Source organism: Bison bison, unplaced genomic scaffold, assembly GCF_000754665.1.
Source record: "Bison bison bison isolate TAMUID 2011002044 unplaced genomic scaffold, Bison_UMD1.0 scf7180017864111, whole genome shotgun sequence".
Lineage (NCBI taxonomy): Eukaryota > Metazoa > Chordata > Mammalia > Artiodactyla > Bovidae > Bison > Bison bison.
In genome coordinates this window covers 504,666-531,694 of record NW_011494683.1, presented here as the reverse complement: position 1 = coordinate 531,694, position 27,029 = coordinate 504,666, and the positions used below count along the sequence as shown (strand labels likewise).

Genomic DNA, 27,029 nt, shown 5'->3' with positions numbered 1-27,029 from the left:
TTCTTGCCTGGAGAATCTCCATGGACAGAGGAGCCTGGCAGGCTACAGTCCATGGGGTCAAAAAGAGTCAGGCACAACTCAGTGACTAAGCGCACAGACACACACAACCACTGGCAAACTCTGTGGACAAGAGCGCCGTAGCCACTCAGAGAGCAGTCCTCACGCACACCCAGCTGAGACGGGATACTACAGGAAAGGGACAAAGCAAGAAACAAAGACATTGACAATTTGATGCTGTCACCCAAAGTTTTAATAATTACTTATAAGAGAAGAAGTGTACCTAGTTAGTCACGCCCATAATACATTTTTTGGTTGTTTTTCTTTCTTTCTTCTGTTTCTTTCCTTTTATGCAGAAGTTTTATATGTACTGACATTTAATCAAAGTCAAAATCGTAAAATACATACACACACACACACAACCTTCCTTTGACAAGGAGACATTGTCTTTAGATTGCAATTAAGGAACTTAAGCAATTAAGGAACTATGCCAACTATTGGGTAAATCTTTTCTGGAGCTAGCTATTAATACGTTGCTGCAAGTCACAAAATCCTAACAAAGATCAGCCCCAGGGTGGTGTGTGTGGAAACTCTGGGCGTAAATACATTATTAATGTCATGGGGTCAACCTGATCTTCCAAACCCCTGGAGATTTAAACAGAAGCTTTAAGAGTGGTACAGGGTAAAACCACAGACTGGGTAAGAGACAGAATGAGCTTTTGCAACCTCAGGTCACAGGCTTGAGCCCAGTCTTGGCTAGTAATTGATAACTTATGACAGATGTTTGGTGACCTGTGTGTGGAAGGAGTCGGTTCAAGTTTTGTTTCCCTTTTCCTGAACAGGTGTGTTCACATCTACCCACAAAGATGTTTGCACTGTGAAAATCTCATTCCCAAATCTTTCACAGAAAGGCTAAGAATTTAATGGGAATTAAATCCAGCTATCTTTTTATCCTCTTAAGGGTTAGCACTTTTCTCATTTTTTAAAACCTTAAGCAACTTCCCTTCACTCCACGTACACAGTCTTATCTTTAAGGAATTCTTCAGAACAGTTTCAAAGTGTTGGCTAAGGGAAATAGCCTGAGGACAGATGTCATTTTATTCAAGTATGTGATCCATTTGGATCAAAGGTACTTTAGGATAAGAGACTGGTTTAGGAGCAGCTTATTAGAATTTTTTAAAAAGAAGAGAATTTAGTTACTCTTAAAGAGATAGAATATTCAATATTTGAATTATTTGTAAGGAACATTTTTCCTCACGAATTCTGTGGCCATATGCAAACCTTCAAGATCCTTTGTCATCATGTTTTATTTTTATATTAGCCTCAAATTTATTGGATTGTTTTATAAGCAGGCTAAATATAATTTCAACTACAAGCAATCATGGAATTAGATCAAATTCATTGATGTTCTCCTTTTCCCTTCTTGTGCTACCATATATATGTATGATAGGGTAGCTAGCACATATTTTTTTGTCTTAAACAAATAATAATCTTTTACAGATATTCTGTGATTTGCAGTTTAGGCCTGTGGAATTACACAACATTTTTAAATGAGTGAATGGAAGAGTTTAAACTTAGTTGTATACAGCATGCCTAGGAAGAGTAAAATGAAAATTCACAAGAAAAAGGAGTCAAATTTTACCTCCTTTTGGATGATAATTCTCACAAGCCACTGTGACCATATGTATTGTCATCTAGTATCACAAAGTCAAGCTGGGGTAGAAAATGACATGATTTAGAAAAAGATTCTCTCAAGTTTTTCTCATTGTAACACATTATACAATGGGCTCAATAAATAGCATCTCCAAAGATGATTTTAATTTCTAGACAGTGACCCAGTTTTCAAAATGTCCTCAGTTTTGGCCACTTTGATATTATGATAATTCAACATAATTGCAGATTTTTTTAAAAAAACCATTAAACTAAATCTCAACTGGTGATTAATATAAACAAATACATTAAAATGAATTATAGTAGTTGATTAAAATATTTACTGTACCTAAATATTACATATTATATAAATAGCTCTCTCTATATATTTAGTATATAAATGTAAAGATGAAAGAAGTCTGTTAAAAGCCAAGTGCCACATAAACGGACTCCCCAAATTGGTCTTAGGTAGGAAGACACAAATCAAAGAGCAAACATGCTTACAGATTTAGGAAGCTTTCTATAAAATATCGAGTTGATGAGATAGGACAAGGGCTTCCCTCAGCCTGGGATGTGACAAGCAGGAAGCTGTGGTCATTCCATTTATATATTCTTGCACGTGACCTTCAGCACATTTTGTGATAAATTAACAGATGTTTGTTGCATTGTTCAATTTTGAAAACTTCCTTTAAACTTCCCTCTTCACTGATCTCATATTTTGCCCACCTGTCTCTCTTAGAAAAATATTTTGTTGAGTAATACACTCTTTGTATCATGACATTACATGTTAATTTCAGAGCAACTTTGCCCAACTACTCCCCTACCAAATCCTGAGATTCTAAATCTGGTGGGCAAAAATATGTGCCTTCTTAGTTTTCAGTCTCAGTATATTTCCTTTGCAAATCCTACAATTTATTAACTCTATGGCAGAGTGACACAAACCACGTTCCAAAATAAACACACAAAAAGACCTATATTACTGTAATATCCAGGTTGAGAAAAACTACTCTGAAAGCAGGGAAATGCTGATGAAAGCTTGCTGCCATACTCAGGGCTCAGCTGCTTTGTGCTTAATCATCATTAGGCATGTGCTCTGAGGAACCCCAGACCTGGGAGTTTTTGCATAATGAGGTAGGTAGCAAGGCCTTATACCTAATGCCAGAAGGTGATGATGTAAAAATGAAGACGTTTTCTTCCTCTAGTTATACATTTCAATAACATTCTGGGTTTATCTTTTTGAACAGAAGAAAACACATAACAATATAACTCTTTCCATAGGAGTGCTGTATAATTTTACTGCAAACACTATCATAGAATTTCCATGAAGTACCATCCAATCCCACACTAAGGGGGACTGTGAAATACCACAGAATATAGTTAACTGTGGCCACTGGAGCTTCGGAGTCATTCTGAGGGCTAGGCACCTTTTCCTTACTCTTCTTTTCATGTGAGTATAATAGTTAATATAATAGTATAATAGTTTCATATTAGAGGATGCTGAGAACAGTGAATGCTTACAAGGTATTGATACTTCAGAGTCCTGTGAGATTGAGCACGTAAAGAGGTAGGTGCAACCTTTTAGCATCCCTATTCTACAGATAAAGAAACCAAGCCTAGAGGTTAAACAACCTGCCCAGAGTCAAACCACCAGCATATGGTATGAATGCAGTGACTGGCACCCAAGTCTGTATGCCTGCCATCAGATCTAGGTCCTCAGCCTCCCTGCTGTTATGCAGCCAGGACAAGCAGCACCATGCATGTCTACACCAACTGTCATCCATCTCTGCGTAAATGTGCTCCCCAATCTTTCCCTCTATGCAGTTGGCTGCTGATCAAGAGCATGGTGGCCAGCAACTGCCTGGAAAATTCGGTTCTGCTACTGGCTAGCAGTATTCTCACAGGCAGTTTGTTTAACTTCTGGGCCTCAATCACCTCGTCTCTGAAATGGCATAATCATCCCTGCCTCAAGGGGTTACCAGGATTACAGAGGTACTCTATGTAATGGCTTAGCAGAGTAAGTGCTTAAAAGAATAGTGGTTATGATTAGTAAAACGTAAGACTAGAGCGGGCTTCCCAGGTGGCGATAGTGGTAAAGAACCCGCTTGCCAATGCAGGAGATGTAAGAGATGCAGGTTTGATCCCTGGGTCAGGAATATCCCCTGGAGGAATGCACGGCAACCCACTCTAGTATCCTTGCCTGGAGAATCCCATGGACAGAGGAGCCTGCCAGACTGCAGTTCATAGGGTTGCAAAAAGTCAGACACAACTGAAGCGACTTGGCACGCGCACACACATCCTACACCCTTGCTAAAAACATGGCCAGCTTGAAGACTATAATACTGGGAAAGTTCTGGGATGCTTGTGATTTCGCTTTCATTAGATGACAGAGCCACTGTAAAGCCATGCCAGCTGATAACTACCGACAGTCCTCTTTTTTCTTCTAGTCAGACACAGAGAGCTGGTGGCTGCCACATACAGATAGATACTTTTGAAAGACAGCAGTGACCTTCTGAAGGGTTCAGATTTCTTGGCTTCTCACTTGTTTTAAATGATTACCACAGGACCTTTGAGATTTATGGGCTCTATTTCCTTTGCCCTTCAAGTCTTAGATAAATATAAAGACATTCATGTAAAAGCTTTCCTCACCTCAGCTGTGAATCATGGGACCTAAAATGTAGGAGAAGGCAGGTCTGTCTCTGTTTAGCTGGAGGGACCCTGTACTCTGAAGTTTCGACTTCAGTAAAAAAATATGATGCATGCTGGAGAGAACTTTATAGATTAAACCAGTTAACACTGGCACACACCATACCTGTATCCATTTATATTTATTCAAATGTTTTAAATAGAATTGCGAATGCCAAGATAAAAAAGTAAGAACACCAGAAATGAAATGTACTTAACCAAACAGAAAATTACATTGAGATTATTTCACATGACCAGCGAATTAAAAAAAGATGATTTCTCTGTTGGACATTTATAATAGACTTAAAATGAGATTAGACATTTAAAAATTGGAAACATTTATCACAGAGTGCAGGGCATTTTGATGCAGGATCAGTAACACTCAGTAAAATAAAGATAGTTGGGTTTAATACCATATCATTACTATCTTGATATAAAAAAATTATAGTAGTAAAAATTTTTACTTGCAGATCTACATTTTAATGGTTTGGAACCAGAATTTTAAATTATCCCCCAAAAGAAGGTATTTATAAATTTATATCTGAGGGAAGACTTGTCAATGAACTTTCTACCACTTTTAGAATAAATTTATTTCTACCACTACATTAATTCTCTTTTAGATGGAATTCAGTAGTGCCTAATCCAGTAGTTTGATAGGTCAAAAACTTAAAACATATCACATATACAAAAAATTCTAGAATGGCAACTCTTCTATTGCAATATTTATCAAATATATTAAATATATTTTCCTGCTTTATTTCAACTAAACGCACACTTTCTTTCAACCTAAAACATGCTTAAAAGCAGAGCTCTAACAATTTTACCGAGGAAACGTTTGATGGGGACACAGTCGGCGCTGCATACGTGTGCATGCACATGAGTGTGCACGTGTGTTCATGCTATGCTTCTGATACCAGTTTTGAACAGGAAACTGCTTCTCACTGATGCTCTGACTCATTTCACTCAGGAAAAAAAACACTAGCATTGCATGCACTCCTATAAGACCACCAGTTAAAGACAGAGGAAAATGTGAAAGGAAGGGTCTCTGGCCAACTTCGGAGAAGTAGGACATCCATCCCAATGGGCTGATGTGCAATGGATTTCACTAGACCTTCGCTGCTCACGATCATGCGTGTGACTTACAAGCATGTGAGATCAGAGGCTGCCTGGCCGGGCCTTGCCCCGGCGCACCCTACCTCTTCTTCCACAATGCTCCTGTGGCTCCCAGGCACCTGGGCCACTGTCTCTCAAGAGACCCAGTGTCAATGGGTTCGGTCACCCAGACAATCAGCAGCTTTCAACTGCATGTCCTCTCCTCTCCTGGTAAAAGGACTGCTTCAAAAAGCATCTTTTGAAATGAGGATCCCAGTAGATAGGGAGGGACAGGAGCCCAGGCATACTTGTTCCAATGATCAACAAGTCTTTAGCTCTGTCTGCTGCATGATGTTTGGGTGAGGCCTCTTGGTCCTCTGACCACCCCTGAGAACTGTGTGGGGTTGCAGGTGCAGGCTTGCCTTCACTGTCGTATACACACAGAGCTAAGGCTGATCCTTGGTGGTCAGGGCAAGTTTGTTTAGATTAGACTAGAGTAACTTCCCTCCAGTACTCTTGCCTGGAAAATCCCATTGACAGAGGAGCCCGGTAGGCTGCAGTCCATGAGGTCGCTAGGAGTTGGACACGACTGAGCGACTTCACTTTGGCTTTTCACTTTCATGCCGTGGAGAAGGAAATGGCAACCCACTCCAGTGTTCTTGCCTGGAGAATCCCAGGGGCGGTGGAGCCTGGTGGGCTGCCTTCTATGGGGTCGCACAGAGTCGGACACGTCTGAAGCGACTTAGCAGCAGCAGAGTAACTTCTGGTGTCCTTGTCATTATTTTAACAAGGGTTTGCAGATACAAATAGCAAATTACATTTTATGAAAAGGAATGAGAACATTTTTGCCAACTAGCTGAATACCAAATTCCCAGTGGAACAAAAACAGGAAAATGTAATAGGTGAAGCGACTGTCCAACTCAAATTAATTGCTGAAAAACATTAATGTCATTTTCTAAGACTTTCAATCAAGAATCTCACATGCTGCCAGAGTTAACTAATCTCACTCAAAGTGGACAAATACTATGTGAAGCTCAAATAAGTGACAGAAGGTACAGGACAATGGGGGTTCCCTAGGGGCTCAGCAGTAAAGAGTCGCCTGAGAAGCAGGAGACACGGATTCGATCCCTAGCTAGGGAAGATCCCCTGGAGGAGCGCCTGGCAACCCACTCTGGTACTTCTGCATGAAGAATCCCATGGACAGAGCAGCCTGGCGGGCTACAGTCCATAGGGTCACAAAGAGTCGGACATGAATGAAGTGACTGGGTGTGTACACGCACACACACATCAGTGACAACTAGTGTACAACCATTTGCTCCCAGTGGTTACTTCAGAAATATGACTTGGCCATAGGTGGGCAGAGAAAAAGTGTCTCATTCCTTACTCAACTGATCCAGGGATTTGGCTCAGTCTAGACCAGTGCTTTTCAAATTGGCCCCATGTTGAAATCACCTGGAAAATCTTTAAAAGGGTACCAATGGAGTCCCCACTCCAGATATTCTGATTTAATTTGGGCAGTAGAATGTTCTAAAGTTCCCAGTCATCTCTACTGTGCAGCCATTCTTAAGAACCAGTGGTCTATCACCCCCAAGAACTTCAAAGAGATGAGGCTGGGTCTAGTACATCCAGAAGTTCTGACTACGGATTCAGACATAAGATTAATTTAAAGATTTCAAATCACTGTGATCTTGGAATTTCCCTCTTTGGGATACAACAACATCAACAACAAGGTATATGCTCCTTCCCACTCCCACACTCAACACACAAAATGAAGATTTTAAAGTCTGCTCATCAGTTGGTCATTTGAGCCATTTCTCATGGCATCCACATGAATGGTCAGCTTGCACAATGCACTAATGCTAAAAATCTAGCAAACAGCTATTTAGTTTTAAAACTATTTTTTACCTATTCTTGGTAATTTTACAAAGCTCAGTCTTCTAGGATTTGAGCTATTGTGAATGGAATCACCTCTTCCTAAATGAAACCACAGTTTAAATTCATATGGCATAGAATTTACTCTATTAATCCAACTCCACAATTTCTTAGAGCAAAAAGAAGTCAATGCTTTAGTTGGTGCTTTGCAGTTTTGCACATAAATTTTGCTCAGTGAAACTTGGTTATGCTCTCAGGATATTGCAATCTCCTATAATACAGGCAGCACAATCTGGGTGTTAGATACTGGGTTGGCAAAATGTTCGTTTGTGTTTTTCCACAATGGCTTATTAAAAAATTTATACGAATGTTTTGGCCAAAGCAGTAAAAACCAGACGCCATATTTTTAGCTTTAGTCAAGACCCATTTAGGGAGGTGTTCTCTAAGTTCCCCAAATGACAGGTTCTTTGTTGGTGGTATAAGAATCAGGGCTGGTAGATATTTAAGGACATCAACCAAGTCCAGCTCTTTGCCACAAAAAGGCCAGTCCTTAACCAGGTGACAAAAATCCCTGTCAATTCTGAATTGACCGTTAGCAGAAAAGGAATTCCAAATTCCCTTATACCCAGCACTAGCTTTTAGAAACTCTTATAATCAAGAATTCCTCTTTATGTCTAATTTAATATACTCATATTGGTCATTAATTAATACCATGGGGGGAATCACCACTGTGGCTTGTCCTGCATTTATTTCAAACCTACCAAGATTGGGTTTAGTATATAGAATTATTATTAATGCTGTGATTAGAATATTTCAGTCAATACTTTGGTCTGTTAAAACAGCTCTATTCCCTCTCTTAGGATGTTTAAAACTGAAAGAATAGGGAAATGATATGCATAATAATTTATGAAGATTCCTATTTGCATTATTAACACAAAATAATCACTGAAAAACTCAGAAGACTGCCATGAACACACTAATTTTTCACACATCAAGAAGCCTGAAAATTAGTGTGAAATGATTGTGATACCGTTTTCATTTCAAAAGTCTCTGAGGGGCACACCACAAAAACCAGTAGTCTAGTCAAATCATGAATGTGTTGGCATCTATTCCATTAAACCAACAGTAGTCACTTCTAAGCCTTCCAATCTGTGACTTGTGACAGCGGTTCCTTGGAGACTGAGATAAAGGCATGCTGTTGCCTGATCTACTTGAGGGGCTACTTGAGGACAAGGATGTGGTCTTAGTACTGACTATACAGCATACATTCAAATTTCCCTGTGATAGGTTCCTATCGTACTGATATCACTAGTGCCAAATACTAAAGGAATCCAAAATATGCACTTTGAAATATGTCATTTTCTGTAACTCTACACATGTATTCTACATATTTCTACATAATGGGTAGAAGAATGGATTTTGAAGTTTATTTTAAGCCTGAGAAACCCTGCAGGTCTCCTAGGAAAGAATGCCCAACAGGGTTCTGCAGAACTCCTAGAGGCCTACAGAACATACGTACTACAGATTGTGACACGGTGCTGTCACAATCTGGCTTGTATTATTTTATTGCATGATAACATGTCTCAATATCACAGAAGATAAACTTTCTTTCATTCATATCCCAATGAATAGGTGTGAATGAAAAGAGAGTCTTAAGTGACTCTAATCAGAAGAAGGGCATTCAAGTTAAATTGAAGTAGAAACAAGAACATCAGTGTAGTGTTTTCCTTTCTGCAACAAAATTTTCCAGTATTCTGAGCCCATTTCTTTCACCTACATTTTATCATACATAAACTTTTAATACCAACATTTTAAGTAAAACGGTATTTGAAAACTATTCTCTCAAATAGCTGAAGATATATTTAAGAGTTAATTGGCAATGTGTATCATGGTGTATGTCCCTCAACTCAGTAATGTTCTATCAGTGAATTTTAAAGAAATTATCCATAATCAGGTTAAATAATATATACAGAAATGATAAACATTATTTACAATGATAAAAAGAAAATACTGGGGTAATCTTAAATATCTCTTAATAAGGAAATTCCATGCTCAAAAGACATTAAAAAAACTAAGTTTTTGAGAAAAGTTTCCAAATCTGGTAACATTCTCATGACATAGTATTAGGTAAAAAATGAAGGCTAAAAAGCTTTTATAAAAGCTTATTTTTATTTTAAAGTTTCCTAGGAAAAAACTATTAGAGAACATATTCTTCTGTGTTTCCAGTTATTAAAACAGACTTGTGTTACTTTTGCAATCAGGAAAAATTAATTTAATATAAAAACTGGAAGAAAGTATATCAAAATATTAATGGCGATATTCTTTAATTGATAGGATTATAGGTGATGGTTTTTAGAACACTTTCCCCAATGTTTTATTTCATAGAGAGAATGTTTAACTTTTCAAAGTCAGAAAAAAGCTTTCAAGGTCAGGAAAAAAAAAACTCACTTGTAGTGAGTAATGCATTTGCTGAAGTACCTTTATTCCTTCCTCATGAGGTATCACTGGCAGTGAGTTATTAGAATACATTTCAGAATATATTTATTGAACTCTGATGTGCAAAACAATAATGGTTCATTTTAAGAGACTTTGGATTATGTGCTACAAAATGTAATGAAAAATTTTACTGGGAGAAAGTTGAAACTACTGATTTAAACAACTTTTCCAAATCATCTGTGTCTTGGTGCCAAAGCTGTCTTCCTTAAAGGACCAGAAGTACCATTAAGTACTTCTTTTGCACAGTTATGTCCTGGTCAGTCCTGAGTGTTCATTGGAAGGACTGATGTTGAAGCTGAAACTCCAATACTTCGGCTACCTGATGAGAAGAACTGACTTATTGGAAAAGACCCTGATGCTGGGAAAGATTGAAGATGGGAGGAGAAGGGGACGACAGAGGATGAAATGGTTGGATGGCATCACCGACTCAATGGACACGAGTTTGGGTAAACTCGGGAGTTGGTGATGGACAGGGAGGCCTGGCGTGCTGCAGTCCATGGGGTCGCAAAGAGAAAGAGTTGGACACGACTGAGCGACTGAACTGAACTGAATTGATGCTGCCACAGTGTGACCTTGAGGCTGAGTGGTCCCAACAATAGGCATTCTCTGTACTCTGAGTCATCCTAATTATTTCACATGGTAGATACTGAATAGATAGGTATCAGGAATATATTTATATTTTTTCTTACTGGCTTCTTCTGGTTTTGATGTTCTTACCTTTGAATAGAACTCAAGAAAACAAGAAGGAGCTTATTTATATCATGAGTAGAAGAGTATATATCCTCCTTCGATTTTTTTCCAGTTTAAAATGAGAAAGATAATCAGGTCTCCTCAAATCATACTTAATTTGTTTCATTCTAAGACATTCATGAACTGTTAGATGTCTTAATTTTAGAATGCCATAATTTGCTTATAGCTTAGTACTACTAATATTGCATCATTTTACTTTCTTGTGAACAAAGGTCTTGCCAACAAAGGTCCATCTAGTCAAAGCTATGGTTTTTCCTGTACTCATGTATGGATGAGAGAGTTGGACTATAAAGAAAGCTGAGCGCCAAAGAATTGATGCTTTTGAACTGTGGTGTTGGAGAAGACTCTTGAGAGTCCTTTGGACTGCAAGGAGTTCCAACCAGTCCATCCTGAAGGAAATCAGTCCTGAATATTCATTGGAAGGACTGATATTGAAGCTGAGATTCCAATACTTTGGCCACCTGATGCATAGAACTGACTCAGTGGAAAAGACCCTGATGCTGGGAAAGATTGAGGGCAAGAGGAGAAGGGGAAGAGAGGATGAGATGGTTGGATGGTATCACTGACTCAATGGACGTGAGTTTGAATAAGTTCCAGGAGTTGGTGATGGACAGGGAAGCCTGGCGTGCTGCAGTCCACGGGGTCACAAAGAGTCAGACACGATTAAGCGACTGAACTGAACTGAACTCTCTTGTGAAGAAAACGTGACAGTATTTGTTTACACACCTATTAGATTATTGAACATGAGAATTCAAATTGAAGAAGCAAGGAAGGAGGCAATAGATGCACTTATATGTTATAAAGGTGGCTACTTATATAAAAAATATTTGACTTACCTGTAAAAATACTGTACAAGGAAATCACAGTATAAATAGCATATCTTATGACACAGAGTCAAACAAAGATGTAGTGAAAGAATGATTTGCGATTGCCAAAATAACCCAAAGGCCTCTTTGTTTCTGCTGGCAGATGCTGATATACAATTCTAATGCCTGTTAAACAGTATTTAAGCAAATATTTTATAAAACCAAGAATCATTTTAAGTATGTCAATTACATAGGGAAACCAAGTCAAAACACCAATCTGATTGCACTGCTTAATCATCACCAAATAACATGAAAAATGTAATGTCATTGTCCTGATTTAGTGGTCATAATTATTGTTTCCCTGTGTTGCCTCCTTATTTTCTCCTATATTCTTTCCTTTATTGCGAAGAAACACCTTTAGTGAGGATAACACTAAAATAAAATTAACATAGCCAGAGCAAAGATAAATAAAATTTAAAAAGCCAACCTTTATTCCACTCTGAACAAGTTTGTGAATGTCCAAATAAGGCTCCTTGAAAATTTCTCCTTCGGGGGTAAGTATCTTCACGTAACCTTCTTTTTCCAGAATGAAGAGGCGGTGGGAGCCATCCCCACTCTGAAGGGCGCTGACAGGCTGGCGCAGCCCACTCACAACCTCCTGGATACAGAAGCAGTTGTGTTTGTGCTTTCTAAACAAATTAAAGAAAACCAGTAAGCTTTTCCTGAGATGAAGGAGGTAAGAAACGTATGTAGCATCCTTTTCAAAATATATTTCCTCTAGGAATCAATGAAGGGCTGCTGACCCAAGGTCCCAATCTGATTCTCTTAAATTCTTTTCAATGGGAAAAAAAAAAAAAAACACCTCAAAAAGCTTTCTATCGGAAAGCAAAGGAGAGAATCCAAACACATACGTATTTTAAATTTTTCACAAGCTCACTATCTCATCTTTCAGTGACTCCAATTAAAATCAGCATTACTCACAGTAATTAAACCTTACAGAAAGGTACTGAAAGGTCTAAGATCTATTTATAAAAGTCTGTTTAGCTAATAATTGTGCTGAATGTTTCTACAGTGCCATAAGCTAACAACAATCATACAATTCCAGTTTAAAACTATACTCAAGCTCATAATAGAAGATTAGTAGTCTCAGCATTAAAGATATTTAAGTGAATATGATTTTAGAGAAGCAAACTACCAAAAAAAAAAAAAAAATCTGGAGGATATAACTGCTGGACATGAGCATAGACAGATGACTCATTGTTAAAACCACAAGGCTTGCCAGGTTTTTGTTTTTTAAGATTAAATAACATTTATCTTTATGAACCTGCTGATCTCTTCCACTTTGTCATATTCTTCCATCTGGTCCAAGTAGTTAGAGGCTGGTCCTCTGATTTGTTTTCTTGGAAAATCAGGAAAGCACAGGCCACCATCTTTTCTTGCATAGTAAAAGCAAAACTCATCAGCAGTAGTTTGAAGTAAACCTTTAAAAAATGTAAAAAGATGCCTTAGAAATATTTAGTGTTATGGTAAAAACACCACATTTGAGAGACAAAATATAGGTCAAGAATTTTAGGAATATTCTAGGAAAATATATAGACAAAAAAAATGAAAGAACATTGTATTTTGGTTTGGGATTTCCATTTCTTTTTAAATCAAACATTTAAAGTTGCAGTGCAAGTGAAACAATATTGTATTAGATGTCTTAAAAGGCTCATATGAAATAGAGCTAGTATGAACCCAGCATTAATTGCATTGACTCTATTTTCAAACCTTCCCAGTTTCCAAGTGTCACACTTTCACATTCATCTGATGACTATTCAGCACTTTTTCCCCTACCATATTAGTAACTTCCTAAGAAGAACAAATTGCAGTCAAGAAAGAGACAGACCATCAAGAGCCAGTTTGGGTCATTTTAAAATTCTTACTCTATTGTCACTCATACATGATTAAATGATAAATCTAGTTACTATCCCAAGGTCATACATTATATGCCACAGTAAATGACTGACTCCCTGCAATGATCAAGGCATGAATTGATGCCAGTAACAGAGCCTCTGTATTCAAATGTGTCGGTGCCTTTTTCTTGCTCACTTACAGAAGACTATTTTTTAACACAAAAATAATCTTTAAAATATTCTTTCAATCTTCTCAAACAGAAGAGCTGACATACTACTCCTCACTGAAAAAAAATTAATTAATATGAGCCAAAACAAAAATGCAGACTTAAAGGGATCTGAATGAAAGGACTTATTTTTTCATTTCTTACATAGTAAGCATTTTTACCAAATAAAAAGTTGAATAAGAAAGAAGATCTTACCACAGAAAAGAATTTTGACATGACTTTTACAATTTGAGTTAATAAGGTAGGTTTTTGTTTTTTTTTTGCAGGGAGGGTGTAATGGCTAAGATTCACTTCCATATCTGACAATTTTGTTATTAAAATATGACATTACTATCAGAATTGACTCTTGGTTCAGTTCAGTTGCTCAGTCGTGTCCGACTCTTTGCGACCCCATGAACTGCAGCACGCCAGGCCTCCCTGTCCATCACCAACTCCTGGAGTTCACGCAAACTCACATCCATCGAGTTGGTGATGCCATCCAGCCATCTCATCCTCTGTCGTCCCCTTCTCCTCCTGCCCCCAATCCCTCCCAGCATCAGAGTCTTTTCCAATGAGTCAACTCTACTGCTGTCCCAAATTCCTGCTTCTGATTTCATACCTTCAATTATGCTCAGTCCCTTGATTTTTATCTAACAAATCAAACTATTTTACTCCCACGTAATCAGGTAATGTAGCTGAGGTTTAGAAGTTGTATAATGGATGCAAGTTTGCAAGTATTTGTAAGAAAAAGAACTTGGAATTTGGGAACAACCAAGTGAGGCCCATCAATGGAATATGAAAGACACTAAAAAGTTGATTTTCTGTGAGCTTAACCCAAGTCCCCTCCAACCTGAGCGACTTCACTTTCACTTTTCACTTTCATGCATTGGAGAAGGAAATGGCAACCCACTCCAGTGTTCTTGCCTGGAGAATCCCAGGGACGGGAAGCCTGGTTGGCTGCCGTCTATGGGGTCGCACAGAGTCGGACACAACTGAAGCGACACAGCAGCAGCAACAGCAACCCAAGTCCCCTCCAACCTAAGACTAACTAACCTTGGAATCTGAGGGTCCCACAGGACTAAAACATAATATATATTTTGATCTAACTTGTGGGCGAAGTGTATTATCCGTGAATTTCTGAGACAGATTCTTCAATGCTGATACCTGACTAAACCATTGAGACAGGGCTTCCCTGGTAGTTCAGCTGGTAAAGAATCTGCCTGCAATGCGGGAGACCTGGGTTCGATCACTAGGTTGGGAAGATTCCCTGGAGGAGGGCATGGCCACCCACTTCAGTATTCTTGCCTGGAGAATCCCATGGACAGAGGAGCCTGGCAGGTTGTAGTCCATGGGGTCGCAAAGAGTTGGACATGACTGAGCAATGAAGCACAGAATTGGGAGACATCTTATCTTTGGGAAGCAGGTGAGTAAGAGGTGTCATTGGGTGTGTGTGTGTGTGTTGTGGGGATGGGCAGAATAAGGAGCCATGGTAGCTGGGAAGGGTGCTCCCTGGAAGTGTGTGTGTGTGTGTGGTGGGGGATGGGCAGAATAAGGAGCCATGGCAGCTGGGAAGGGTGCTCCCTGGGAGGGGTAAGGCAGATGGAAGGAGGTTATCTTTCTTTGAAAAATCCAGGGATTAGAAATTGAGGAGAGCAATAAAGGCTGCAACGGCATTTACTCATCTTCAGCAATTTACTGTTCGTAAGAAATTAAGTTTTCTCTTCCATTCTTTAATGGCTAAGCATCAGAGGAAAACTGCACAGTGGTGTTCAATAATTCTGTCTGAGGTAAAAAGAAGAGAAGGAAAACTGAGTTGCTAAATCAAACTTTTTCCAGTTTTGGCCCAGATGTTTTGGGGAGCTAGATGTTTTATATATAAATACAGATATAGATCTGTAGATAGAAATATATATTTACCTTCAGGCAGGAAGTTCTCTATGCCAATATGATGCATGCAGGAAGACTGCTATACTATGGATATATTTATAACTGAATATGTGAAGGAGAAATTTTGTTTTAACTTTGTTTTACCTGCAGGGGTCACACATAAATTTCAAAGTACGACTCAGAGAACATTTTGAGTTCATTTTTAAAAAATAATCTGTTTTTCAACATTATAGTCTGCAAACCCATACCATTTTAAGGGGAAATAAATGAATAATCCCCGTGGCTGATTGCATTTTGTAAGGAATTATTAGCTAGGGACAAATATGAGGAAATGAGAAATGGTTTTCAAATGAAACATCTGAAGATCAATGAGTACATATTCATAAACTCTGACACTCCAGAGATATTATGCTGTCTTAGCAAATTAAACAAAACCAGAATGCTACCAATGAATTATTCTGAGGTTTTTACAGTATTAAAGGCAAACTGAACAATCTAAGTGGGAAGAAGGGAGCCAACTTAGAGGACTTTTACATAAACATATGGGCACTTTCTGACCATTATGATAATATGAATGGAAACATCTAATACTTTTATTAGTACTTTATCTTAAATGATCTGATTTTATAGACAGTGATGAATAAGATACATTTTCTGTGAAGAGCTAAAAGGGGATCTGGTTTTGGGACACTGGGCTAACATTTATTTCCTGGGAGGATACAACGTAGCAAATGGTACCCTTCTGTTTAAAAGGAGACCCTGAAGAGCATTTTACTGAAGGCTGCCGCTCACCCTGATTATCATCCTATGATCAGGTCCACCAGTGAGGGGAGTACACTGATGATCCCAGCAGCTGTAATGGTTTTATAACTCCTGATAATTTATCAGATGTTTGGAACTATAACTCTTCTCCCGTCTTACTATACCACAAAGCACCCTGTAAAATACTGGACATGTAAATAAATATTCTCTATGCAGTTTTCTAAGCTCTAGCTTTTCCCTAAGCAAGTACGCCAGAGAAAAGCTACTTTTCCTCATTCTCTCTGCTGTTTATATTGATGAGGAAAAAATGGAAAAACCCCACCATCTGTAAGGCTTGGACTGGAAAGCATTTTCAAGCAGAGGAGGTAGATCTGAGTGTATTAATCCATCCATTCTGGCTTGCTCTCTGGAGCACTAATGAGACACAAGTGTAAGATATCTGACTAGGGGTGAGGAGTGGCTGTGGACTTGAGAAACTCAGTGGAATCAAATCCATGACCTTGGCCTCTTTAGCAATGGGATTAAACCAGTTGAACTAATTGTGTACAAACAGTTCACACAACCCTCATCTACAGCTGAGAGATGATAGTCCGAGAGTGATAAAAATCATTATGGTAATGAGTATAAATGTAAAGGAAGAAGCAAAACCCCAGAGGTACCCTTTCATGTCCTCTCCACAGAGTGTACTTATTAGGTCATCATTTAGTGAACAACAAAGCATCTCTTCTGTTCATTGTAATTCAGGCAGAAGAGACCCATGGTATTGAGAAAGGAGTTCCTATGGTTTTTTTTTTTTTTTAAATGAAATTTGGGGATTTTTTAGAAGCTTTAAGAGTTTATCTCCCTCACTAAATTCACAGCTGGAGATTATGATCAATAAAGCTCCAGTATATCTTTACTGCTGCTGCTGCTGCTGCTAAGTCGCTTCAGTCGTGTCCAACTCTGTGCGACCCCATAGATGGTAGCCCATCAGGCTCCCCCGTCCCTGGGATTCTCCAGGCAAGAACACTGGAGTGGGTTGACATTTCCTTCTCCAATGCATGAAAGTAAGAAGTGAAAGTGAAGTCGCTCAGTCATGTCTGACTCTTAGCGACCCCATGGACTGCAGCCTACCAGGCTCCTCCATCCATGGGATTTTCCAGGCAAGAGTACTGGAGTGGGGTGCCATTGCCTTCTCCATATCTTTACTGCAGTGATTTTTAACTTCTTTATTTGTTGTAGAAATAAGCAGACCATGAATTTTTCTGAATTAAAGTTTCTAGAAAGTTGCTGTCTTTTGGGCAGACGTGTATCGCAGAGTGAATGGCACTTTCTTAAAGCTGTGGGGGTAAAGCAAAGGGATAGATCATTTATGTGTTTAATTCTTCATGTATTGGGCCATGGGGGAAGAAATGAAGATGTCTCTGAAATTATTTTCTCTCTTTCAACCCTTCTCAGCAGTCCTTAAGGTCCCTTCCTCTACATGTTTTTGATTTGCAAAAAGATGAGGCTGATGAGGACAGGTTAAAAAAAAACAAACAGAATCACAAAGCAGCTGTTTTTCACAATGTTGAATTTCAAAGACGAGCAAACCAGGACATTAAATAGACTTAAGAAGGTGAAAATATTACAAAGTCGCTTTTTGAGCAATTTCTGAAAAAGGAGTGCTCTAGAATTCTAAAGAGCCTTCTGTGTTGGGGACCAGGGCCAAGGGGAAGGTTGTCATCTGATTTATCATACTTTAGGAAATGGTAACCTGTGTGCCATGGATCAGCCTGGCTAACAAATCGATCGACACAAACAGTGTGTTATGACAGCTCACTTTGGGGACATGTATTTAGAGCGATTATTAGCATTTGATGGATGCAGAGGAATCCCCTCTGTTTCGCTGCTAACGCCTGCCGGCCCAGCCCTGAAAATCACCCTGGCCGCTCCACCCACCACTGGAGCGCAGCTTTCATCTGGTTATCTTTCAAGGCAGCCTGGGTGGCCACCAAAAGCACTTGACATCTTGATGCACTTCAGCAGTTTTACATATATACAAACTTTGGAGAAAAATAAATTTGTCATTCGTCACCACATATGTTGATCTGGGGAGCAAGGTGCTTACAGTTTGGTTCCTGAGCTGTTTGCTGGGCTCTCTCTTTCAGGGGATATTGCTTTTTGTTGTTTGTTTTGGAAGCTAAAATAACTTCAAATAAAGGAAGCAGCCCACAGATGAGTCTCTCAATTCAGCCTAGTGGTATTTATCTCTAGGAGATAAAAACGCTGAGTGTCAGTATCATTTTCAGTTTAGAGTGGTAAAGGCAAGCCTTCCAGACTGGAAGTTTGCAGCAAACCTTGATGGGACCTAATCTGTTATCACTTCTCGGCAGGCCATCTAGGCAACCGTGACCTATTCTACTTTGCTAAATAAAGATAAAGAGGAAGAAACAGCTGGTTTAAGGCAAAACTTAGAAACATGGCTGTAGTTTATAAAGTCAATAATAATATTTTCACATTGAATGGGTTTAGATACATGTTACGGTACACCAAAGGAAGCAAGCAACCCTAGTCAAAATGTTTTCTTAGGCTATTAAGAGCACTCTATAAAAAAAAAAAATACAAAAAATACACGTTTCTGGGTCAGAGAAAAAAGTAAAATGTGCATAGCAGTTTAAAAAAAACTGTTCCAGTGCATCCTACAGTTCTTAAAAGCTTGTCTTTTACTTCAATGCCACTGAGTTTTAGAAACTGTTAGCATCAGTAGATTTGTTTGTTTGTTACACTAACTAAACAGAATCTGTCTTATGAAATTCTTTTCTACCTCTGTGTTGATTCTTCCAACTAAAGCAACAACCACCAGGGTTTACAAGCCTCACATGGTAAAATTAATCAGTGCCCAAGAACTTATGTTCATTAGGGTCCAAAATATGGCCATGTATATCTGGGATATTATAAGCTTAAGAACTTGAACTTTATCTCGCCTATAAGTTTCTCATTGTATACAACCGGATTAAGGCGTTAAGGTGTTCTGAGGCTACCAGGTAGCTCAGTGGTAAAGAAGCCACCTACTAATGTAGGAGACTTGGGTTTGACCTTTGGGTCGGGAGGATCCCCTGGAGAAGGAAATGGCAATCCACTCCAGTATTCTTGCCTGAGAAATCCCATGGACAGAAGAGCCTGGCGGGCCACAGTCCACGGGGTTGCAAAGAATCGGACATGACTGAGCACACACGCGCACACACACACACACACACACACACACACACACGGCTCAATTTTCCTCATCTGTCAAAGGGACACAACTAGAACTTTCCTATCTCCCTCACAGGCTTTATGAGAGGCAATCAGTCATTATATGTAAAAGTACTTTCTAAGGTGTTACGTTAAGGGGGGCTTTCAAATTATATTTTATTTAAGGAAATACCTTAAAAGTCAGTGGACAAACTGCGCTTACATATCAACTGTGTGGAAGGAGAGGTTGTCTTGATAGTGACACTGATGAGTAAAGACACCAATGAGAAATCTGTATCAATAATCCAGCATGTGTAAAGATTACCAACTGTATTATCAGTTTAACAAGAAATGTAAAACACTTCAACAAAACAATGTACTGTTTGTAGGGTGAAATGACAGTTATCCTTTTAGCAGCAATACAAGGTTACAAGTTTTTAACTGTTAATTACGAGGTAAAAATAGATATTTTGAAAGGAAAGGCAAGATAAATTTTACACCCTTGTAAAGCAAGCGTTTGGGCTTCCCTGGTGGCTCAGTGGTAAAGAACCTGCCTGCCAATACCTTGAGAGCTGGGTTCGATTCCCGGGTCAGGAAGATCCCCTGGAGAAGGAAATGGCAACCCACTTCAATATTCTTGCCTAGGAAACCTCATGGACAGAGAAACCAGGCGGGCTATAGTACAGGGGTCACAAAGAGTTGGACGCGACTAAGTAACTAAACTACGCCAACGAAGCAAGTGTTTAGGAACAAGTATCTTGGAAAGCTATTCTGCAGTAGTTGATTTCACTTAATCATTTTTTTTTTTTTACCTGGAATATGGCCTCGGCAAGTATAAAAGAATTCTGTGCAATAGTCTTTGCAGAGCAAGGGAAGTACCAGATCTCTTTCCAAGGCTTCTCTCTCAGGTGAGTAGAACAGGCTCTGAGAATGTGGAGAGCAAACGGCACACTTGATTTCCTCCAGTAACTTCCCGCATTCTGTGTTGTTGGTAACAGAAAATATCTGAAAGCCAGAAATTAGAAAAAGACTTCTGTTTAGTTCTACAAAGTTAGGTTTAGTTACGTTTTTTTTTTTTGGGGGGGAGCGTCTCATAGAAAGAGAAAAGTTCATTTAGCCAATGCTGTGGTCTGCAAAGAATCACCAAGTCACAATTCAGAACACCTTTATAAGGATGCAAGCACAGTTTCTTGGCTTCCCAGGTGGCTCTAGTGGCAAAGAACCTGCTTGCCAATGCAGGTAAGAGATGCGGCTAAGAGAAACAGGTTTGATCCCTGGGTCAGGAAGATTCCCTGAAAGAGGGCATGGCAACCCACTCCAGTATTCTTGTTTGGAAAATCCCCTGGAAGAGGAGCCCGGCGGGCTACAGTCCACAGGATTGCAAAGAGTTGGACACGACTGAAGTGACTTAGGCAGTCTCTTGGGTTGGGATGGGAGGGCAAAGGGTAAGGATGCACAGACAGGCTCCTTACTCTTGTACATCATCAGTCTGTTTGTCCTTCAGGTGTGAAAAGTTAAATGACAATTATATTTAAGACTCCTTAACTCTTTTTCTCACCCTGCCTTAAAGTATATACTGACTGACATTTAATTTGAAGACTCCAAATATCTTTATCCAACTTTATGTAAAGCAACTTTTTAACACGTGGCTTTTTTGTATCTTGGGTAAAAATCTCTTTCATTCCTGGAATGCCTAATGAGATTCATAAAGATGTTATTTAAATAATATTGTTCTCATTTGAATAAATTTACAATCTACAGATTGCCTAGGGAAAGTTTTCTAAAGTGTGGGAAATATCTTCTTTTCGTGTTCTACAAAAATAATACCTGAAGCTGAGTAAAACGGGTTTAAGACCAACTTTTATTATTCTTTATATCTTAGCCAGGAAAATTTTTCTAACTAGATCCTCAGGTATATGTACGAATAAACACAAGACTTTAGTAAAAGTGTTTTTGTATAGTATTTAATGAGTTTTAATGAAAAAGGGGCATACAGTATTATTATGTCTTTTATATCAATAAGACTAATTTGACAGCTACTGATTCATTGAGGTTAGAAATTTGTAGGTAAAATAGATCTCAGTGTTTAGAACTAACTTTAAAAAACTGATTTCAGGACCTCCTCTAAAAAACAGAATATCAGCACAATATTTGATACATGAAATATAGTACTGTCAAATCAAGCATTGATTTTTCATATTAAAAACACCATAATGAGGTAGAATTTCATACAAAAACTTCCCAAGTTTTCCCAGTTTATATAACTACGTTTACACTTATTTCTTTAGAACTATGAACTGAAATTAACATTTTAAACTCTAGATCACTGTTTAAAGCAAGTATTTCATCTCGAGTTGAGGTTCTAATTTGACTAAACTGAGTGACTCATATGGCTTCTGTTTTTTTAGGATAAAGATATTCTAGGTGATCACAAACTTTGGATCTGAAAGAGCAAAGCAACTAGAAGGACAAAAAAAGCTGCACACGAGGCATGCTGAAATTTTAGCATGTAGTAATTAAAAGTCCAATAGAGGCTACCCTGTTTCAGAAAAAAAAAAAAATATGTGTGTACATATATGTATATGATGAGTTGTAACTATCTACAATATTCAGAAACTTTATTAATAATTACAATTATGCTTACATTTTTATAATTTTATTTACATGACAATTGCTTAAACGGTTAAAGGTTTCTAAAAGGAAACATAGACCAGACACTTAGAATTTGCATTCCAAGAATGTTTTAAATGTCTTTTATTGTCCATACTCTGTCAGACCTCACCAGATCTATTCAATATTAATACTGTTCCACTTTGTTCTGTTTGTTTACCACATGGCCGTCCAGTAAGAACAAAACAACTGCAGGATGCTGAGGCCACCTCTTTTGCTGGCTGACAAACTGGAATGTAATTACCTTTGGTTTTATGGAGAATATGCAAGCTTAGATTTTTCATAGTTGAAACAAAATGATCCCCATACACACTCCCAGCTGCTATCCAGGAAGAGCTTGATTTTAGTGCCTAAAGAATTTTGTCTTTTACAATTTTTGGAATGTGTCCTGGCCACAAGGTCTCTCATCAAAAGTTTCAGAAATAGGATTCAATAAATTATCTGAAATCAAGTTTACAAATTATTCTTTGTAAAGTTTCACGCTGTCCCGGCCCAGCAGGATGGGAACATTTTGCTCTGTGTGGGGTCTGCAGTGTAAATACCTATTTGAAGATAGATAGAGCCATCATTCTGGCTTTGGTTTCAATGAACCAATAGTCCTACTGAAGTCAATTAAACTGACTCAGCCCAAGCTGCAATGCTGTTTTAGACAGATGAGTGCTGGTGTGTGTAGGGTATTTTTTTCTTTTTCTTCTTCTTTTTTTTTGCCTATGTGTCTGTGTCTATACAGGGCCTTAACTTTTATGTCTGACAATGTCATCAATCTTAAGAAGAAATTTAAGCTAATTTCCTGTTTCAATTTTTAAAAGCCATATATGAAACCATCAAATTATAGCGGTTTAAACTAAATATACTTTGGAAATCATGTAAAACTTCGAAACATTATTACAGTGTGCCTAGTAATGACTGTGGCTGTTGCTGACTAATTTATAACATCTGGCAGGTCATCCTTTAATCTTTAGCCACATGAAAGTAAAAATCCATAGAAGGAAGGTAAGATAAATCCTGGAATACACAGTGAAGCGTGGCCTACAACTACAGCTTATCAACAAATAGTAAAGCGGGTGACAGAGACCTTCTGTATTTCTCTTTATTTATCAAGTAACTGAACAAAGAGGATAAAAAGGCACGCACATGGGTTCGATGAGGGGACAAAAGGGGAAAATACAGGACAGTATATTAAGATGATGCCTGAAGATCACTTGGTACACAAGAAGTTATTTCTAAAAATCATATGCCTACAAGGTTGTTCAGCTGTTGGATAGAACACATGCGTCTCTGGACTGTAGTGCTGGATTATGTCATTAAAGAGTTCAGTTTCAATTTTAGGCTAATATGTAAATAGATCATTGTACTAAGGCAGCTGTTAAAGGGACCCCAGGATGAGTTATTTGTTTAGTTGGATGTGTTCAACAATAGCCTTTGTCCCTGAAAGAGCCAGAGCAAACAAATGATTGTAAAAGGGCACACTTGAAAACAATTACTTTTCACCCATTCCTTGACAGCTTTGGCTGTGAAACCACCCAAGGTAGAGAGAGCTTCTATGCCTCTGTGGCTACAAGTTAAGTTTTAGAAATGGGGGTATTTCAGTTGGTTGCAGATTCAATTTGGCTAATGGGAATTAGATCTTTTTAGCATCTTGTATTTAGAAGCTGCAAAAATATTGCTAAGACAACATAACTTTCTAGATTTTGGCAGTACTTATTTGTAACAGTAGTTAACCACCTCGTTACAGTTCACAAAACTACTAAAATATACAAAGAAAGGAAAATACAAAATAATTGATGAGAATAATACTGTGGCTAAGAATTGAACTCAATTACATTCAATAGTTCCTTACATATTAAAGAAAATGGGTTAGCCTGGAAACTGGACTTAATTGCCCAGCTAAGCATCATCAATATTCTCTACCTAATTTGCTACTATTTGTCTATGAAGTTTCTTCCTTTAGGAAAATGCTACTCCTGTAGTTTCATGAAAATTTGCAGAAATCTTTCTGGGGAAATTTTTTTTTTTCCATAAACAAAAAAGGGCCCTTTAAAATAGCCATCATCTCTCCTGTACACACATTATGAAATAAGACCCTAACATACATTATAAGCCAGGAAGGCTTAGGGGAAAAAAGGGAAACACAGAAGTTTATTATAAAATAACATGTTTTAAAAACTATTAAAACTTGAGAACGAACATGGTTTGAGAATGCATATGCAGAACCATGTTACATCTCTGATTTGAACAATTTAAGTATTGTTGATTTATAAGCCACTTGTAATGGAACCAGCCAAAGTCTCGTGTACCAACTTTAATTCAGACACGTTTTCCACATGAGTAGGGGTTTGTTGGAGATTGGAAGCACGTAAAACAGCAGGAATGTGGATCGCTAACGTGGCAGATTGCTTCCTAAAGAATGATTTCTTTAAAAAAAAATTATATAACTTCTCTTAAGGGTTATAACTCTACGCCCAGCCCCCCATCCCTCCCCCAGCTCCCCATTACATTTAGCCAAGAAAAAGTTGTCATTCCTCCTGTACCTGGCTGAGTTCAGTATTGCAGGGGTCTGCGGATCATTGGTATACTCATACATATATCGCACATGGGGAGGCTTCATGGCAAATATTTCTAAATCTTTATCTGAATCTCCTGGTTCTGTCCAGCTCCTGGTAAAAACCCTGGAGCGGCTGTGAATGGAGTGATTTTTGTACTTTAATTCAATTAAAACCCAGGAGCTTAATGACATTGTTTTGAATAAAATGCTGCAATATCTGTTCCCTGCATCTCAGACTACTGCTGCATATGGTAAGAATAAAGAGAGAGTTGGAGCTGAAAACCTGCAGCAAGACAGTTCTCACTCAGCTGGGAATAGAGGGAGTTGGACAAATGCTCCCTCAAAAGGCATGAACATTTGGACAGAGCTGGGGACTGAAAGCGAATGATGTTCTCTGGTTTCACCCATTAGTGAACCAACTAACAAACACAATGGTGTTGTTGTTATTCTTTCGCCATAAGCGACAGGACTCTGTGTGTGGGCAGCACTTTAGTGGGGAGGAGGATAAGTCGACCCCTTTTTGTCCTATTGATTTTTTCCCATTTGCATGACTTGAGCAAATTAAATGATGCAATATGGCTTTTTGTTACAAAACAAAGTGAGAGATACCACCCAGACACATATGTTGATTCGTAGGAGCTGTTTACATGAGAATAGAGTGAAATCTACCGTGAACTGAGCATAAAAATTAGATTCAGCCTGGGTACTTTTTTTTTTTTTTTTAATGCCTGGGCCAGCAAGACTGAAGCACAAGTTTTCCAAGAGTCTCTCAGACCTTGACAACTGCAGTGTTCTAACTGAGGAATTCTTAATTAAACCTAAAATGGGGAAAGGGAGGGGGAGCAAAGACACCTGATTGTTTATCTCACGGGCAGAGACTGTTAATGACCCAACCCCTCGGTCTTTCCTTGGAGTACAGTAGAGAACACACATTACTGCAACCCAGGGCAAGAAAGAAGTGGCAAAACTCAGATAAGCATGTCTTAACACCCAGCCAACACTATATTCATATTTGTTTAAACTTATAAACATTGGGAAACTGTAAATGCCACTGTCCCCAAAACAAGTTCCTAGAGAAGACGTTTCTACACAAGTACCACTGAAAGCCCGATTTTATAACGTTACAAAACATGTCAGGAGGAGAATCGCCACGGTTTTCTACGATAAACACGCTCCAGCCAAATCTTTCTCCAATTCTGGGGTTCTAAACTGGACTACCAGGAGTTCCTTTTAGCTGTTTAACTATTGTAACGCAGGACACCTCCCCCGCCTTCTGACCGGACTGGGGATCTTACACCAACCATGCTTCAACATCCTTTACGATTCAATCCTCTCTCTAACCGAGCACGTGGAGAAAACTGCACAAATCTTTTTACCCTAGAAAAACCGGAAACCACAGCCACCTTCATTTACAGTTTCACCGCAGCCAATGCCCGATTCGATCCAAAACACACTGTTCATCGCGATTCTTTTAAAATATTTACCCGGCCCAGAATGCGGGTACCACAGAGGCTTCTCTTTTCAGAGACAAGCAGTTTTGCACAGCATCCCGCCCGCGGACTCTTGGGGGCGGGAGAGGTGTCTGCGCACCCCAGAGGAACACACAAACGAATCACGCTAGCGCTTTAGAAAGTTATCAAGAAAGACTCCCCCAGACAAGTTTGGCCCCTCTTCAGCCACCAGCATCGCCGGAGCCTCAGGAAACCCCACCCAGTCACTATGCCAATCTCGCAGCTGCGAGGCGGGTGCATGCCTACCTTGCTGTCCAGGCGCCCCAGCCCGGGGCTGTCACTCCGCAAGCAGCAGGACAGTCGAGGGTAGAAGCCACCACACAGCATCTCTCCCCCACTCAGCAGTTCCGGCTGGGACATCATCCGCCTATCTTTCTTTTTCAGGCGCTTCGGGGGGTTCCCATTCAGGCACCTTCTCCTCCTCACTCCGCTCCCTTCGCTTCTTTCCCCAAACTTAGCATCTCCTTCAAAGAAGCCCAGAGCCACGGCCAACAGCAGCAGCTTAAAGGACAGCATCTTCAGCATCATCTGCCCCGCGCGGCAGGGGCTGGGCGCGGGAGGTGGAGTGGGGGGAAGGTCACTGCCCAGCAGGGGCACTCGGGCGCAGCTCCGGGAAGGGGCTGCGGGGCAGCAGGACACTCGGGAGGCAGAGAGAGGTGGCGGGGGAGAGAGGGTGTAGAGCGATGCAACTTTGCAAAAAATAAAAGACAAGGCGATGGGCCCGATGCCTCAGGGGAGCCGGAGGAGCGAGATAAAGTTGTGAGGTTGACACCGTTTGCAGTGGTGCCAATGTCAGTCGGGTGGGGGGCTTCCTGATGCGGCTGAGAAGTGGGAGGAGGAGAAGGAGGTGGGAGAGGAGGAAGAAGAGGAGGAGAAGACGGCCACAGATGTTCACTGGTCCGTGTAACGGGAGTTGTGTAGGTGAGACAGTACCAGGAACAGACACGGCGGCGGCGGCGGCGGGGCAGGCGGAGGCAGGGCCAGCGCTGGGCTCTAGAGGATGCTGAGGTCTC

General features: G+C 39.5%; 1 protein-coding gene across 1 annotated transcript in view; it reads right to left on the bottom strand.

Moving 5' to 3' along the window:
- HHIP (hedgehog interacting protein) overlaps positions 1–27,029 on the bottom strand; it is a 115,614-nt gene extending 88,585 nt beyond the window's left edge. The window contains exons 1-4 of the mRNA XM_010839119.1: positions 26,263–27,029; positions 20,103–20,295; positions 12,670–12,826; positions 11,833–12,034 (exon numbers count right to left, since the gene is read on the bottom strand). Coding sequence (XP_010837421.1) covers positions 11,833–12,034; positions 12,670–12,826; positions 20,103–20,295; positions 26,263–26,544 — 834 coding nt within the window. The 5' untranslated portion in view covers positions 26,545–27,029. The remainder of the gene's footprint in view (positions 1–11,832; positions 12,035–12,669; positions 12,827–20,102; positions 20,296–26,262) is intronic.